This window comes from Euprymna scolopes, chromosome 13, assembly GCF_053919585.1.
Source record: "Euprymna scolopes isolate OS-2025 chromosome 13, ASM5391958v1, whole genome shotgun sequence".
Lineage (NCBI taxonomy): Eukaryota > Metazoa > Mollusca > Cephalopoda > Sepiida > Sepiolidae > Euprymna > Euprymna scolopes.
The window spans coordinates 94526029-94545237 of record NC_136494.1 but is presented as its reverse complement, the minus strand read 5'-3'; the positions used below and the strand labels follow the sequence as shown (position 1 = coordinate 94545237).

At 35.8% G+C, this 19209-nt stretch overlaps 1 protein-coding gene across 8 annotated transcripts in view; it reads left to right on the top strand.

Moving 5' to 3' along the window:
• LOC145292090 (high affinity cAMP-specific and IBMX-insensitive 3',5'-cyclic phosphodiesterase 8B-like) overlaps positions 1–19209 on the top strand; it is a 973128-nt gene that overhangs the window by 842390 nt on the left and 111529 nt on the right. For all 8 annotated transcript variants that reach the window (XM_080138173.1, XM_080138174.1, XM_080138172.1 and 5 more), the window contains one exon: positions 16860–16905. In XM_080138173.1, coding sequence (XP_079994299.1) covers positions 16860–16905 — 46 coding nt within the window. The remainder of the gene's footprint in view (positions 1–16859; positions 16906–19209) is intronic.

Below are 19209 nucleotides of genomic sequence, written 5' to 3'. Positions count from 1 at the left end.
TTTTGTGGTCTCTAGCAAACTAATCAGCCAATTTTGGATCTGAACATTTGAAATTTTACATAAAGGGTATTCAGACATGCAGCAAGCTCTTTAATCAGTTTTTGGGTGAAATATTGGCTGCGAAGAGGTCAAAGTTGAAAAAGTTTACCTTTGCAGACTCTACCAAACTCCTCCGCCAATTTTGGGTCTAAACACTTGAACTTTTAGATGTAGGTTACCTGGACATGTGTCAAACTTTTTAATATACATGTACATATGCACATAAAGTTATGAATAGTACATAGGTCCCGAGCAAAGCTGGGCTGAACTGCTAGTAAACATATAAACCTGTTTTTTAGAACATATTAAGATATATTTTAAAACATAAACAACTATTATTTCACTGAAATATTAGTCTTAAAAATAAAATTATGACAAAAACTTTTCTTTTTTTTTCTCAAGTTTTAATGTCTTTCATCCTCATCGTCATCATCATCGCATTTGTTTTACATGTTGGCATGTGTTAGGCGGCTTCTAAAACATGACTTCCAAATTGACCTATTTCTGGTCAAATCTTTATTTATCCTTTTTTCTTTAAAACACATCCATGTTTTCCACCCATTTTTTCTTTGGCTTTCTTCTGTGAACTGAACCTGTTACCTCAACTGCTCTACATCTACTAATCCAAGAACTCTCAGTCATCTTTCTCTTCCAATGTAACCAAACTAACGAAGTGTCTTTTTTCTATACTGTCCAGATTTAATCTTCCGCTGATGTTATCAGATCCAAGCTTATCTTTAAGACTCATATTACACATCCATCATAGCATTTCTCGCCATGCAACACATATCTTCAAACCTAACTGGCCAGGTTTTACTTCTACATCATCACACTGTATAAACATGTCTGATAGACCCTTTTCTTGATCAACAGTGGTAATGCTCTGCTGATTAGTAATGGTAAGAAGTTGCCTGAACTTTCTCCATGTATATTAATTTATTTATTGCGGACTATTATTCTCATCTTTATTAGTTGTTGTTTCACGACATTTCGGCCAACTATTCCTCTAGCCTTCGTCAGGTGGTAACCGCGACATATCAGAACTTCGAATCTCCTAACTGCATTCTCAGCAATCACTGCTATCCGTAATTGTTGTCGTCTCACCACATTTTAGGCCAAGTAAGCCTCTGGCTGGCTTTTGGGTAGGATTGAAACCGCTATCTACACACAATTCTTATCTGGAACCATATGAATTCAACGTCTCTATCAACTGCACCACAGGCCCCGAAGGCTTACTTGGCCAAAAACGTGGTGAAACGACAACAACTATGGATGGCAGTGATTGCTGAGAATGCAGTTAGGGGATTTGAAGCTCCTATCTGTCACGGTTACCATCTGACGAAGGCCAGAAGAATAGTTGGCCGAAATGTTGTGAAACAACAACTAATAAAGATGAGGATAATAGTCTGCAATAAATAAAATAATATAAATAATACTCATCTCAATAATGAATTCCAATTAAAATATTTCTCCATCTACTCCTAACTCTTGTAACCATACTAACACCAGCTCATCTCTGTCCACCAATGGTATCAAAACTTCTGAACACACTCAATGGCTTCCCCATCCAAATATACTCGATTCAAACTGGGAACACTCAGATTCAAATCCAGTTTGTTTCACAAAAATCGCTTTCACTTAGGATGTTGGCAACCTTCACATGGTCCCTCCCATAAGTACTCAATGCCTTTCTAGAAAGAATTCTAGCAAGAAAAAAAATCGGGGAAACTAATGCCAACATTAGAGTTTTCTCATTCATACGGTATGATAATGATGACCACGGTAACAAAACTTCTGAACACCCTCAATGGCTTCCTCAACTAAATATATTTTCTCTGCATCTGAGTTTTCATCTGTTTCTCATGTTTTACATTGTCTGCACACAATCTAGTCATCCTCTCTGAAGCCTTACATAAATACACCTGACATTCAGCTAAATTTCATTCCTTCGCTGTGGAGGTACCCGTATGCCATAGGGTTTTCTACTCTAATAGTTTCTTTCCTCAAATTGCTAGTCTTTAGAATTCTTTCCCTACTCCCTGTTTCTCTGACTGTACCAACATGCAATAATTTAAATGTAATGTGAATAAACACTTCGTTGCACAACTCCTCACTTAGTGTGCCATTTGTAAATGTGATTGCTAATTCTCAGTAGCTATGTTACTTATTTGGGTAAATTAAAGTAAGAAGAAAAAACTCAGCGCACCAATAGAACATAGTTAACACAATAATTTTATTCAACATGGAATGTAAATATCATGTAAATAAACGATATCTGATGTAATATGTTTATTTGCATCTGAATAATTCTATGATTCCAATTATGGAGTAACAACTTGGCCAGTGAGGGTTGAGGACATACGTTACATGGAAAGAGATGCCATGAGAATGATACGATGAATGTGTAAGGCGAATCTTTAAGACACGCTTAGTTCTGATGACCTCAGAAGAAGATTAAATCTTGTCAGTATAAGCAGATGTGTGCAGAACAGGAGACCTTGATTGTATGTTCAAAGAATGGATGAAGTAAATGTAGAACAGTTGATGAAGCTTTTATGAAAATAATAAGATTCAGCACTAAATAACCTGAAAAGGGTTGATGTGTCGTAAAGAAGAAAAACAAATTAAACCATTTTGTCTTTAGCTATTTTGCTATTGATAACAATCTAAATAAAAATTGGTGAAGCTGAAAATATTCTTTTAAATCTTATTTTCTCACATCTTAAGATTATCTTTTTTTTAGAGCTTTTCTAAAATTGAATCCTATAGTTTATTTTTGTTATGCGCTCTCAAAAGTAGATTTTATTGAAAATTTATTAAATAGACTTTTGTTATGAGGAAAGGGAAAAAACATTTTTATTTTTATCGTTTGAATTATTGATGGTGTGGCTAAAAATCTCTTAATAGATTTTACATTTGAATAGACCAAGAAAAATTTTGCATTTAACATTTTTGGAAAAAATATCTATTTTTATTTGTGTGTGTGTGTGTGTGTGTGTGTGTCTTAGTACGTGTTTGATTGAAGACAAGTGAGAGTTTTAGTATTATTATCATTAATAACGAAGACTCCTTTCAAATGTCCTAATCGACCTGAAAAATGTGATTTTCATTCTTTTCCTTTTTTCAGTCAATTGGATAACCATTCGATTAACAATGGAAAATGAAATCCCAAGATTTGTGGTGATTTATGCTGATTAATTCCACATCCAATTTGACCCATAATACAGTCGCTTGGAAAATCTGACAATTTGGATGCTTCTTTGATTCATAGCTTAAATAAATGATGTATACCTAAATATCTGAGGCATAAAAATGTTAGTTAGTATATAATATAGAAGTTTCAAACTGTGATGATGTTTGTCCATCACGTGCGAAGATGGCCGTGATCATGCACTTGTTTTGTGAGTCTGGAGATGGCTCATTAGTCTGATCTGAGCTCTGAAGTATCTCCCGCGTGTGGGACGCCTGTAAAATGATTCTGTAAGAGAAGTGCTGACTGATCTGCCTAATTATAATCTTCTAATAGCACGTTTCCTCTCGTGTTCCTCAGTTTGTGTAGATTCAGAAATCGTAGCCCCTTTGTAGCTTGCAGTAGGCTAGGAACATCTGTTTTGAGCTAGGTTTTCCATTTCAAGTCCAACGTGAACAAGTTTCTGATGAGCCGTTCCACTTAAGTTAACAAATTTACCGAACTTCCATTACTATCGATTACTATATTGTCCTTTTGACTAATATACACTCTTTAACCCTTATCCTTGAGTGGCCTATCGGCCTTGATAAGTGGTGACGCCTATGTAAAAAAAAAAAAAAAAAAAAAAAAAAGCTACTCTTTCACCGTTTCCGCTATCTTTCTATGGTTCTTTTTCCTTTGGACAACTCACCTTGAAGGAGCTATTTTGGGAGTCTTGACTCGGTATTAATTACATTTGAAGATCTCCATTTGCTTCCGTCATGCATGTACACACACAAACACACACAGACACACACACATACACACATTCATATCTACAAAAATATATGCGCATTGATCTTTATTTTTCAGCAAATATTGTTCCTTTTCTTCCTGAAATTTTAATAGATGGCTCTGTTCTTGAGGAGAAATCGACGTTGAAACTTTTTGGTATTTCTTTCTCATCAAATATTTCTTAGAGTTCATAAATAAGTTTCATTGTTCTTTCCGCTCCTCTCTCATTCCAAGCACTTTCTCACACCTAAAACTATTCTTTTATCTCTACAAATTTACTCTCAGATTTTGTATGGAATATTTTCGTCATATTTTGGCTGGTGAACCTCTATCCCATTTGAGGGTTCTTGCACAAACATATCTGTAATTTGGTTGCCCCCCCCACCCTTTCTTTTCTCTGCACCTCTCTCTCTCTCTCTCTCTCTCTCTCTCTCTCTCTCTCTCTCTCTCTCTCTCTCTTTCTTAAACAGACGTGATGTTGCTAGTCTCATTCTCTTCTATAAATACGATTATGGCATGTGTTCTTCAGAATCGTCTAATCTATTTCCTGCATCCTATTTTTCAGCTTGTTTGAATTGTTGATTTGTTATCTTCACCAATTCGCTATTTTTATAACTCATTATAATACAGTTTCTTATTTCAGTAGTAGTTTCTTTTCAAGAACTGCAGGCTTGTGAAACTCTCTTAATGCTGATTGTTTTCCTCCAACCTGTTTTTTTTTTTTTCATCCACTGTTTTTACAATAATCATCTTTTGTTCTTGTTAGGTTCTTATATCAAGTGGCTTCATGTTTTGTCTAGGTTGATTTCTGATAATTATTTTTAAAATGGGTCTTGATGCCTCTATCTTTTATATATTGAGCACTAAGTAAAATTATTTACACATATAATCAATACTGTGTAGGTTCAGTTTGTGATTTGCATGTTGAGGGTGTGCATAAAATCGGTTTATACCTAGAATTAACTTTCCACAGTGCTTGTCAGTTTCTACTTGATAAGATTTATATAAGCTGTTTCTGACATTGAGCACTGCAACGCCACAAATAAAGCACCTCATTAACATAATTGTATAGATGCTAATAAGTTGTCTTGAAATTGTCTCCATGGGTGAGCACTTAAAGTCTTGGGGATTTCTTGTCAGCTTCTGAAATCCATTACTGCATGTTTCCCCCCCCCCCTCCCTGTGGACTTTGCTTGATTTAGAAATGTCCTTTCCAAGAAACATGGAATTAAATTATTCATCTCATCCTCTGAAAACTGTCTTTCTCCTTCTTCCCTTTTCATCTTTCCCGCTCCCCTCTTCTTCTTCTATCTTTTTCTTCAATTTTCTTTTTCTTCTTCTATCTCTTTTATTTCCTCTCCCTCTTTTTTCTTCTTCTCTGTCTCTTCTTTTTTATCTTACTTCTTCTCTCTTTTCTTTGACTCTCTTTCTCTTTTTCTTCTTTATCTCTCTCTTCTTTTATTCCTCTTCTACTTTTTTTAATATCTCTCTCTCTCTTCTCCATTCATTTTTCTCTCTCTATTTCTTTACTCTCTTCTTCTCTTTTCTTCATTCACTTTCCTTCTTTCTCTATTCTCACCTCTCTCCCCCTCTCTCTCTCTCTCTCTCTCTCTCTCATTTCTTCTTTTTTTTCGATTTATTTCTTGACATGAAAAGAAAGAAAGATAAACTAATATTAGAAAAACAAGTGCATTCCATGATTCAACAATGTTCTTCAATATCGTTTCTTTAGGCCATTTTGAATTGCCCATTACACACAAGTAATTTTATAAAATTCATTTGAGATCTGCTATCATATAATATTAAACTAGTTGAAGTATCCGTTTACACGAGATTCCTCGAATGGTCCTGAACTTTCTAGCCAGGTTATGAAAATCTCTCAATTATTATTTTATTGAAATCGCTCCAGACAAGGCATGAAGCCACTTATTATATAAAACACCTTTCAGGTCAAACACTAGCCAACTATAAATGTAATATGCACAGCTTCCAACACAGAAAATAGCAATTCTTCTCCCTGTGTCAGAAACATCGCCCAGGGAATGAGAAAACTAAAAAAAAAAAAAAGAAAAAAAAAAGGGAAGTGAGAGTTTCAAGGCAGCTTAAAGTAAACCCAAGGTCCACTTTCTACTTTCCAAGAAAAAGTTTTCAAAATACCTAAGATAACTTTTTAATATCGACAACAGAATTGATGCAGGATATTAAAAAATTTTTCACTATTAATATTGGCAGACAGACATGTATATACTCAAATATACTCAAAGGCATGTCACATGATCTGGTCTAGACTGATGAGTGACTGACCATGAAATTATCACGTCAACACGTCTGATTGAAAAGATAAAATATAGGAAGTGGCTCTTTGTGTCAAGTATTTTTTTATAGTTCCTAACCACATGACTAGATTAACCAGTGGTTGAATCAACCAATAGGAGACCGTTTCATCATCACGTGATATAACCTCTGCATATATAAAATAGATAGATCAAAGTGTTTTTATTTTAACTTGTCCATGATAACTGAATGACTTTTTGAAACCCTTACCTATTGCTATTTTATATAAAACTAATTCGTGATATGTTCTGTTTTGCTTTTTTATAAAAAGTGTCTATAAGACCATGACTATGTGCGTCTTGGTATAATGTATGTGTGAATTCTAATGGCCTTTTTGTGATCGTCTCTTTCAAGCTCGTCCGCATGCATCCTTCCCATTTATTTATATACAAGTCTTATATACAGTTTATATACATTTATACAGTTGGGTGTGTATGCATGCGGCCGAGCTTCTTTTAAGAACCCTTAAGCTGTGCATCTACCTTAGTAGTTCTTAACTGTGTGTGCGTATATATATATATATATATATATATATATATATATATATATATATATATTTATTGTGTGTATATATATATCTTTATATATATATACACACAATAAATTTTACCATACCTTTATTTTTGCTATCTTGGTCTTCTGGGATGTGATTTTTCTCGGAAATGGTCGATGAGCTGTAAAGAGCATCTAAGACGAAAGCACGACACCGATTTTCTGGCAAGGATCTCTTTATTTTGTCTACAGGTGAACCAAAGAACCCCTTCCATTGTTGATTCGGGCTTTTTTGTGTTCCATCGTCTCATTTCTCCTCTGACCCTTCTGGTCTCTAAAAACTAACTTAAGTCCGACTGTCTACCAACTTCGACTCTCTTCTACTAAAAATCCCCATGTGCGTTTCTATTTATATCAGGGTATATGTGTGGGGTGGTAACCCCCCTCCATTAACAGGCCTGCACCTAAAAGGCACCGACCCACTTCTAGCAAGCAGGTGCATCCTCTGTCAATGGAAGTCATCGAGTTTGATGTGTCACCCCTTAATTTTTCTGCACCTTCCCGACACAAGTTAGGTTCAACCCAGCACTATGCTAACTGCGTTACTAACACACAACACCCATTCCCCCTTTTTTCCTTACTACGAGGGGCGTGCAATAAGTAATGCTTCTGACCCACTTCCAGTTGTCTGATCTAGCTGAAATTTTGCATGTGCAATGACTTATATCTCTACGGGTTATGTGGCAAATTACAGCTCTGAACTAATTGTGGTTTCTGTTTTACAGGTGTTTGAACTGAGTCAGGTGTGAAATGGAGCCTGTTGAATGTCCAGCAGTGATCCGGTTTTTGTATTTGAAAGGACGCACACCACAGGAGACTTTTGATGAAATGAAAGAAACTTATGGTGATAATGCCCCATCATATGACCTTGTAAAATGCTGGCATCGTGAATTCAAACATGGCCGGAAATCTGTGGAAACAGCTCCCAGACCTGATCGCCCCCCTTCTGCCATTGCATTACTATTCGCCAAATAGCCCAAGATGTCAAGATTAGTACAGGGTCTGTGGAAACTATCATTCATGACCATTTGCATATGCATAAGGTGTCTGCCAGATGGATTCCAAGGTTGCTCACACCATTCCAGAAGCGAGAACGCATCGAGTGCTCGAGGATGAATTTGGAGATGTACCAAGAAGATGAGTAAAAGTTTTTCAAAAGACTGATTACACAGGATGAAACCTGGGTCCATCACTATGATCCAGAGACCAAAGTCCAGTACATGCAGTGGAAGCACTTGGACTCACCACCTCCAAAGAAGGCAAATGTGCAGCCCTCCACTGGCAAGATCATGCTCACAGTCTTCTGGGACCAGGACGGAGTAGTGATGACAGATTTCCTGGCAAAGGGTACTACAATTACAGGAGCCTATTATGCTTCACTTTTGAGGAAATTTAGGGAAGCTATCAAAATCAAGAGGCGGGGCAAGATCATCAAAGGTATTCACCTCCTGCTGGACAACACTCCGGTCCACAACTCACATGTCGCCACATCAGAAGCACGGGCGTGTTGTTATGAAATCCCTCCCCATCCTCCCTACTCTCTTGACCTTGCACCCTCTGACTTTCATCTCTTCCCAGCCATGAAGTTGTTTTTGAAAGGAAAGCATTTCCCAGATGATGCAGCCTTGATTTCTGAAGTCACGTCGTGGTTGGAGGACCAACCTGGGGTGTTCTACAAAAACGGTTTCCAGAGCTGCATCAATCGATGGGAGAAATGCATAACTCTGGGTGGTTCCTATGTAGAGAAAGACTAATAACTGTGCCAAGTTTCGTTGCTCTACTGTTATGGGAAGTGCGTCAGTGCATTACTTATTGCACGTCCCTCGTACATATCATCTGACATTTATGGGGATGTTCCCTAGATCTCCGCACTCCGTTGAGTAAAGAAAAGATCTGAAAATCACCATTTCCATATTTCCGCCAAATAATTCTTGTTGGTTAGACATCTCCACTGAACACACCCATCATAATCCTCATAACCGTCCACCCTGTACCTTGGCGGGAACCATCTGCCTTTTTCTGCCTTGTGGAGTGTACCATCGCAACCCATCAGTTACTGCGACTGCCTGTATTAGCCCATAGCATCACAGAAAACAGATTTTCATACAGTAAGGTCCTACTTTCCCGTCAGCTCGACTCAATATCGAACAAAAAAATCTCCTAAACATAAACGCAGAGGTCTTCAACACCTCTTAACCTTTTGACCTCAGAATGACTCCTTTGTCCACTAGAGTTCTCTGACTATCCTCTCCTCCGTGTGTTTAGGCTAATACGTCATATCTCTGTCACAAACATTACTTCAAATCAAGCATACTAAAATTCTGGGGAGCAAAACAAGGAAAATCCCTACCCACAAAATCTTCAAAGGTCAGCACTCTAGTACACAAGATATCTTTTAATGTACTGATTAATTCAGATTACCAAGCTCTGAAATCACAGCACTCTGCACAGATCTGGAAAAAAAGATATCACACCCTTAACTAACCTTAACCCTCTCAGGCGCCTGGTGGATGTACACCCATCAATTTCCTAACTATCAGCCATGGAGCATGTGTGAATGTATTCATTTTGTTTAAGAACTTGTTGAAATTTTCTAACAGAGGTGATCATGTCCGTTTCATTTGTGCATCTGCTAAGATTGCGGTTAGCTTCATTTGTAGCATAGCATATTTTTGCTTGGGTAGGGAGTACCGATTTGTAGTTTATGAAAATGTCCAGGCAGGCCGGTTTCCTATACAAATTGGTGTTTATTTGACCTGTTTTGGTGATGTAGAGTGGATATGTTTGGGTGTTCTGTGGTAAATCTTACATGTGGATCTATATTTTGGAAGTTAATAAATATGTTATTATCTTCTTCACAAGATGATGTCAGGGTGAGGATATCATTTACATATCTTGAGAAGAAGATGCTGGATTGGTAATTAGGTAGTGTGTCTATTCATGTATGTTATAGCCAGTAGTCCGGATAGGCGAGATCCCATCAACAGACCTGATATCTTTGTATGTTGTTTTTGTTTTTATATTCAAAGTGTGTGTTGTCTACTATGTTTAGAAGTTGATGTATGCCAATAATGGTGAGGTTAACAGTTTAGATTATTATAGATGTATTCTGTGCTTCTGTCCACGGCTGGGTATGCAGATACTGATACATAGAGATATGTTTTATTTTTATTTTTCTACTAGCATTTTAGCCCGGCGTTGCCCGGGTGTTGGGGATGTATGTTGAGCAAAAAAAAAAAAAAGTGGTCAATTTTTTTAACTTTGCCCCCTATTATGACCCCTTAGCATTTATTGTTTTGGGCTCAAATCAAGTTATTAACTTAGATCCAAGGAACCTATATCTAAAATTTCAAGTGTTTAGACCCAAAATTGGCGGAGGAGTTTGGTAGAGTTTTCAAAGGTGAAATCGTTGAACTTTGACCCCTTAACAGCGAAATTTCTGGCCGAAATCAAATTACAAAGATTTTCCCAAATCTCAGTACCCTGTATATCAAATTTCGAGTCTGTAGATATAAATTGACAGAGTTATTGTATAGAGAAATGTACACACACACACACACACACAGACACATTCACTTTTATAGATATATAGATTTTATTATTTTTTCTGTGACGACTTTTATTTTATTTTTTGTTTGGTTGCATTTGTTTGCCATTTTCTTTATCAATCGCCTTCTTTTTTATCCTTATGGTCAACCGAAGCACAATATTTTTTTCATTGTGACTTGCTGTCATGCCTCGATCGGCAACCAATTTGTGATGTGTTGTGCTATTGCCTTTTTATATACAACTAATTCGTGATATGTTCTTACTTTTTATATAAAAAGTATCTATGTGACCGTGGTTATGTGCATCTTGCTCTCATGTCTGTGTGGGAGTGTTCTATGACCTTTTTCTGATCGTCTCTTTCAAGCTTCTCCGCGTTCATCCTTTCCCATTTCATTATATATATATGTCTTATATGCATTTATACAGTTGTGTATCTACCTTAGTAGTTCTTAACTGTGCATGTGTGTGTGTGCATATATATATATATACATGCAATAAAGTTCACCATACCTTTTTTTCTGTTATCTTGGTCTCCTGGGACGAAATTCTTCTAACAAGTATCTCTTTATTTCATCTACTCTTTTCTATTAAAAATCCCCATGTGCGTTTTTATTTATATCAGGGTATATGTGTGGGGGTGGTAACTCCACCCCACCACCCCTGGTTAACAGGCCTGCACCTAAAATGCACCGATCCACTTCTAGCAAGCAATATCAATAGAAGTCACTGACTTTGATGTGTCACCCCTTGACCTTTCTGTACCTACCCGACACAACCTAACATTGTGCTGGGTTCAACCCAGCACCACGCTAACTGCATTACTAACACACAAAACGTAGGTGCATATTTAAGCTAGTTATTCCTAAAAAATTGATCATTTGTAGCTACAAAGTAATACAATATGTATAAGGGATAGTATAAGTAGTCGACCATAGTCGAGGGCGATTTGAAGGCTCCCTTTTTATTAGCTACTACACAGAGGTGGAGAGGAGGGCACCTCTCCTTTTTTCAGTTGCACTCATTTCACGCCTTATAATGCTGAGTATTTAAGCAAGTGGACATGAAGTACCATTTCTAAACTTTTTGGTATGACTCAAACGAGGATTGAACCCTAGCCTCTTTGCTCATTGTACCAGAATCTTTTGGTCTATATATAGTTGTATTAGAACTTATGTATTATTATTATTTATTTTTTTTTTTTTTTACATTTAATAATATTCTATTTTGTATGTTGAGGTTCAAGAATGTAGTGAGCATTGATTGGCTGGGAAGTTATTTATCTCCCTCCCATGACAGGAAGATGTGACACAAGATGTGCCTCAAGGGTCTATCCTTGGACCTCTATTGTTCCTAATAATCATAAATGACCTCCCCGACAAAATTGCCTCTGAGATGGGTATATGCTGATGACACCACACTCTATAACAGGCATGACAGGAAAACAAATGAACACATATCTAAAAAAAAAATGGCAAAAACACTAGAGGATGACCTCCAATCTGTAGTGGAATGGGGACAAAAATGGATGGTCACATTCAATGCTGCCAAGACTAAACTGGTTTCCTTCAATAATTACGAGAAACCTTCTCTGCCACCAATAGCAATTGCCAGTGACTCTTTATCTGAGAATACATCTTTCAAACTCCTTGGTCTAACGTTCACAGGAAACATGAGTTGGAACAATTACATTGAAAGCATTGCCAGGGCCGCTGCAAGGAAGGTAGGCTCTCTCTACTGTGCTAGAAAACTACTAACACCCAAAAATATCCTGTACCTCTGTAAGGCAACCATTCGCCCATGTATGGAGTATTGCTGTCACATATGGGCTGGTGCATCTGCTACTAGTCTCTCGCTCTTAGACAAGGTTCAAAAGAGAGTCACCAATCTGATAGGCCCTGAACTGGAATCTAAGCTTCAGCCTCTGTCCCATCGATTAAATGTTGCATCCCTCTGCCTGTTCTACAAGTATTTTAATGGTGAATGCTCTGGTGAACTGCAGACACTTGTGCCCCCACGACGTAGACACCCTCGACAAGGTCCTGGATATGACCTAAAACTATATCCGATGGTGAGGGCCCCAGTTTGCAGGCCTTAGGGAGTATGGAGCCACCCTTTAATTGCCATTGCTCCCAGGTCCACTCTGACCCGGAGTGGTAGCACCTGTTAGGGTCCCAACTATGGGTTAAATAGATTATGACTTAAAAAACAAATATACTATATTAAAAAAATCGTTCTTCAAAATCACCAGATTCGGCATTAAATAACCTGAAAAGGGTTGATATGCCGTAAAACAAAACAACCAACCAACACCCTCGACAAACCCAACCGGCAGTTAAATCCCACTCCCGCACAGTAGAGATCCCTAGATATAAAAGATCTTTCTACTCTAGTAGTTTCTTCCCCAGAACCACTAGACTCTGGAATTCCATTCCAGGTCCCTGCTTCCCCAACTGTACTGATATGCAGAAGTTCAAGTGTAACGTGAACCGACATCTTGCTGCCCAAATCCCTGCATAGTACCTCAGTAGTTTTTGCCCCTATTAGTAGCCCCCTACACCACTTGTTTGGGGTGAAAATGTAATAAAAAAAATTTAAAAATATCAGAAAAGTTGGATTTGAAACAAGCGTCCAAGGGGCAGAGAACTCTGTCCAAACAAATATTATCTGAGCAACCCGTCCTCATTTCACGTTAGGGCTTTCAGGGCATTCAGAGGGCTTGTAATGAATTAACAGTTTCTCAAAGGGTGAGAAGGCAAAGCCAAGGAAGGTGAACCTCCTAGAACTCCACAAGAGGATACTTCAAACCAACAGAGAACAAGCCAACCTCAAATATGGCGCAAATTATGCCAGTCTGATTTTGGTATAAATGAACAAAAATATTTAGTTGTTTTAGATGAAATTGAATTTTAACTTCTTTTTAATCACTTGCCAACTAAAATTTGACATAGAAATTCATCGTTATGCAATTTGAGTTATCCTTATGGTAGAGGGGGGTGACAATGGTGATGTGGATAATGAAGCAGACTGGTGGCTTGGGTGTGTCGTTCAAATTCAGTTAATTCCATAGCACCATTTTCACTTATGGATGTTGGCAACCTTCATATGGTCGTTTTTGTAAATTTTTAATTCTCAGATAAATCCAGGAGACCAACGTCAACAATGGAATCTACTTCGTTAAAAGTCTTACTATGCTGATATTTCTTGCTGATAATGGCTGTTAGTTTTCTCTAGAATCTAAGTGGTAATGTTGCATACTGGTCTCTGCATAACATGGGTGGATGTTGTGTATGTATGAATGACAAAATCTTTGTGTGTGTGTGTTCCACATACACAAACAACAATACCTTTTGTCATCGTGTCATCTCTTCTTCTTAACAACACCGGACAAAGTTGGTGATTTCATAGTTTTTTATTCTTCAATTATTCTGTCGGATTCCAATTTCACTGTTGTCTACTCTTTACGCTCACTTCCCACAACTCGTATCCAGTAGGTTCCAGTCCGGTCAATAGCCGATATTCATCTGTCCCACCCAACTAGCTAAACTCCACATCTATATCTAAAACTAATTTATGCTATCATCACCTGATAGTGTTCACCTCATCCATTTATTATTATTCCCACATTCCAGCTGGCCTCCTGATTCCATATTCCTCTTCCAAGTGAAATTGTCAGAATAAAATTCCATTCTATCAAGTTAACATGCCCAAGTTATTGTTTGTAAATATTTCATAATAAAATACCTCTTTTAGGTGACATCCCATTTAGAGTTACAAAACAATCGTAATATTAATAAACTAGTTTATTTTCAGGCATTGCCCTGAACCAACGACATAACAGTAATATACTTATTTAGGATTTCAGTACTCTCCATTTCCTTCCAGTGGAAGTCTGGATAGTGTTCTCTCTTTCAGCCTTTCCATGTTCTTTGATCATTACGGCAGCAACCTGTGCCGATGCCATCCCATACATGTTGTATAGGAGTTTCTTTTTGGGGGTGGGGTAGTCCTATCAGTACCTCACACGATCAGCAATAAACTAACCCAGGTAAAATCTGGGAAGTTGTACCTCCTAGAACTGTACAGAGCCATACCTAAAACTGGCAAAGAACAAACCATCCTCAAAAATGGCATAAACTCTGCCGGTCTGATTTTGGTATGACTACTAACTCTGAATACATGGTGTGATTAAAGTGATGTAATTGAAATACATTCTGATAAGTTCATAGCCTTTAACCCTTTTTGGGGTATACAATGTTTAAGAATCAATTAGAACTACTGTTTACCAGTGCACCAAGCCCTTAACTCTAATTTCTATTTTTTTTTTTTTTTAATTTCTATAATTTTCAATTCATAAATAAAATAAAGTCAGACATATTTCATTTTTATGGATGTCAATTGCACACGCCACTAAAATGTTGTATTACTTTTGATCAACACGAAATATATATATTTCCAAGTATTCTGAGTAATGTAGTTTCAGAATATATAATGATGGTCTATCTCCAAAAGCCTAAGTAGTTTGTGAACAAGCAAATACACGGATAGGAACTACAACTTTATACAAAGATATATGCATACTATAGTAAGATAATATTGATAATTTCCTTTATTGGAGATTATCTCCCTTTACTAAGAACTCTCCTTTCTACAATTATCGCTGCTTTGCCTAAATTATTCTGAATAGAATCAAATTCCATAAGCGACATATCTTTTTTGCCCATATTTTTACAAAACAAAACTACAGTTGCATGAATTCCTGCAGTTTCATCTCCCCCCCCCTCTCTCTCTCTCTCTCTCTCTCTCTCTCTCTCTCTCTCTCTCTCAGTAATATTTATAACCTTTCTTTCACTTTTGACTAGTATGCATTAAACGTTTTTCTTATCTGCCTTTCTTTCATAGTTAATTAGTTACATATTGTTCTGTCACCAGTTTTATCTAAAAAAAAAAAAAAAAAGCCTCCAGACATGCATAAACAAGAATGAATATTTTAAAGTTGTGTATGTTTAATAATTTTATACTTAAGCATTACAGACAATTGCAAAAGCTATTTTAATTTTAAAAGTCAAAAGAAAAGAAAATGCCACTTCAAACTTAAGCAAGACAGATAAAAGAAAATAATATTTCAAACTTCAGCTTAACTTACAAAGGTTATTAATGAAATTAAAATGCTATTTCAAACTTAAGCAAGACAAAATAAAATGCTATTTCAAACTTAAGCTTAACTTACATAAGAAAATGCTATTTCAAACTTAAGCTTAACCGACAAAAGAAAATGCTATTTCCAAATTAACATAAACTGACAAAAATGATTCAAATCTTAAACATAACAAGTAAAAGAAAATGCTATTTTTAACTTCGGCTTGAACGGCAAAAGAAAATGCTATTTTGAATTTAAATATGACAGACCAACGAAAACTCTGTTCTGAACTTATACATCACGGAACAACTGATTAACAAAGAATTTTTTAGAAATATTTGTACACATCTAAAACAAATAATGATCCTATTTCAAACTTCACAGACCAACAGAATGACTGATTGACAATTCGACGGACAAGGCTTTATTCAAAGATGCAAGAGTGCATCTAAAATTAGAAATATTGAAACACTGCTACAAAATCTCCAGACGTGATTACATTATTATATCTTAGAATTTTTTTTAGATCATTTCCAACGTTTTTCATCTTTTTCGATTAGTTTTAATGGTAACTTTTAATGGTAACTTAATCTTGAAGAATTATAAATTCTATTGAAGTTTGCTATATTGTGTAGGTTAATTAAAAACCTTTGTTGGTTAACTATGAAGTAAATAAAGAAAACTTATCTTTCTTCCTTAAATGACTTCATATGGGAAGTTATATCAACGGTTTACAAAAGAAACCAAATTAATTAACGCTTAACATTTTCTTGGCCTTTATACACACAGAGACTCTAAGGACACGTCTGTTTATTCACATGTTTACAAAACAGAAACAAAAAGTCAAAGAACAGATAACTCCAAGCGTCATCAGAAAACAGACAAAGGGAGGCAACTCTTCAAGCATTAAAACATGACTGTAGTTAAAAAACTATCTCACATTGACAATTCCAACATACTGACTCTAAAATTATCCCTTAAACCTTATATTAATTATGTAACAATTTCTTAACTGAAAATGGTTGGTGCCAGCTCTATCGAAATAATATAATATTGTGTAAAAATTATTTTGATAACGTTTAATTAACTTATAATATTTTTTTCTTTTAAAGAGACTTAATAAGGAATGAATATTTTGAGCAATGATATTATTTTACTTGAAAATTTAGTCATGTAAATAAGTAAAGATTTTTTTTATTCTATTTTGTAAGTCTTTGTTTCTTTTGGCGACTTTTAGTTCTTTTCTGAAACCTTTGTAGTAATTTTTGCGTTGATTATTTTCAGCATGGTTTAAGACGAAGGTTATCAAACTATGATGTCAACCGTTCCTGTAAGTATTTCAATTTATTTTTATCTTACTAGTATATTTTACATTTTTGTTTGTTTGTTTTTTGGGGGTTTTTTTGTTTGTTTGTTTTTTTTTGTTTTGTTTTTTGTATATTTTTACAGTTTAATATGCTGTCGTGGAACAAAATGAAAGGGTAAATGAGATTTAGAAGTAACTATATTTTGATTTCAAGTATTATTATGAACGAAGTGTACAGTTTGTAGATGTTCAAATGTCAAACTTGATTTAATTGTTAATTCCCTCAGCTCATACAATTACAACCCGTTGACTTTGGAGAAGGTTTTTGGCAACGATAGTGGCGAGATGTCCAAGGTATCGATCAGATTAGCCTGAGCCTTAAAACCTATGTTTTCAAAGAGACTAGCGAGGGGTACCCGGCGTTGCCCGGGTGTTTGTAGGTGTGTGTGAAAAAAAAACAGGTGCCCGTGAAAAAAAAAGCCTTGACTACGCTCAGTTGGAAAATAGTAAAGTGTGAAAAAAAACAGGTGCGCGTTTTTGATTGACGTGACGGCGATAGGTATTCAGCAGTGAGCATTTTGTGTGGGACAGTTTTTAATGAGGTCAATAAATGGGTTTGTTTGTTTTTAAAAACTCGCTCCCTCATCTCGAAATGAAAGCTACCGTAGAGTTCGCTTTTTTTATTCTGAAAACCAAATGTAACGCGTGCCGATGCGGGAAATGTGGAATAATTAACGTTTGAAAGTCAATAAAATTAAATAGACAGGTGAGTTCCGTGGTTAAGTGTGAGATATTACAATTTATAGATGATATAAAAAGTTTTAAGAAGTTGTGCAGCGAGCGAGCGCTTCTCTGAAAGAAGCCTTTTGTGGACATCGAGGAAAAGCGTACATACATACATACATACATACATACATACATACATGCATACATTTTCGCTTTTATATATATAGATTGAGTTCGGGGTTTTGTTTTTTCAATGTGTTGAGCAAATGGAAGTTAGTGGCACTGCATGAGCATTATTATTATAGTGGTTATAAGAACTATGACTAAGGATGACAACTCACCATATGGTTATTATTAAACTGGAAGTTGCTAGCAGATTGTCTGTGTATGCGAGCTGCTGTGGATACCAGAATTTTGCGAATCTGTTTCCTACCATCTAGTTTCAAAAAATATTTTTAATGATAACTATTAGATTGCAAATTAAATTCCCGATATTTTTTAAATTTGAATTTAAAATGAATCCTGTCATGTGTTAATTTATCTTTCTTGTGGTCTTTGCTCGAATTCCAGGACAAGAATTCATATAGTCTAGTGAAGTATTTAGCTTAGTGTTGTTATTTGAAGTACCGTCACTAGGTGAAAAGGCACCATTCCTTGTGTGAGCGAGTATAATAATTAATTAATAATGCATTCTTCCATGTTTTTTACAATTTCTTCCCAACTTTCTGTTTTTTTTTGTTTTTTTTTTGTTGGGGGAGGGGAGGTTTTCTGAGATACATAGATATCCAAGTGTTCATTTAAAATTTTACCTACCTCAGAGTTAGTAAATCAGTGGAGAATATTACTTTCCTTCTCTCTAATTGACCACTTTTAATAATGTTATTTTATTTACCTCCTCTCTGGAAAGTCAGGCACAAGGTCAGCCGTGAGTTTGATGAAAGCGTTTCTCGGGAACAAACTAGATTCGAACTTGATACACCTACGTTTCCTGTCGGTGTAGTTAATCATTTAGCCACTCTTTCTTTTGGTCTTTTTTTTTTTGCGGATTCCAAGACAGGAATGCTGCATTCGTTGTATAAACCAACGTCTTCACAAAGTTCAACAAGATTTTCATTGCCATATTAGGATAAACCAAACAGTGAAAAAAAAAATAAAATAAAATAAATGAAAGCAACTTGACTTTAATGACGTGAAAATAAACAGAAATTAAATTAACTCGAAAAAAAAAAAGAAAAAGAAAGATTACAAAATGATTTCCGATTAAAATTCTCGAAATAAATTCCAAAATTTGAAAACGCAATAGCTTCTAAAATTAAAAGAAAAAGTGGTGATAACTTACTTGTCAACCCAAGAATTTAGGTTGATTTCATAAACGAAATGATAAAAAAAGAAAATAATACATTAAAGTTAAGTAAATTTAATATGGATCCAAGTTTCAATTGTATCGAGTCTTTCATGAGATAGTATAAGAGAGATAGTCATGAACGAAAGACAAGAAACACAACGAACAAAGTGAGGATAATGCAAAAAAATAAATGCACCAGTGAATAATTCAAGTGACACACTACACTTAAAATGTCTATATTCCTAGAGCCTCTAACT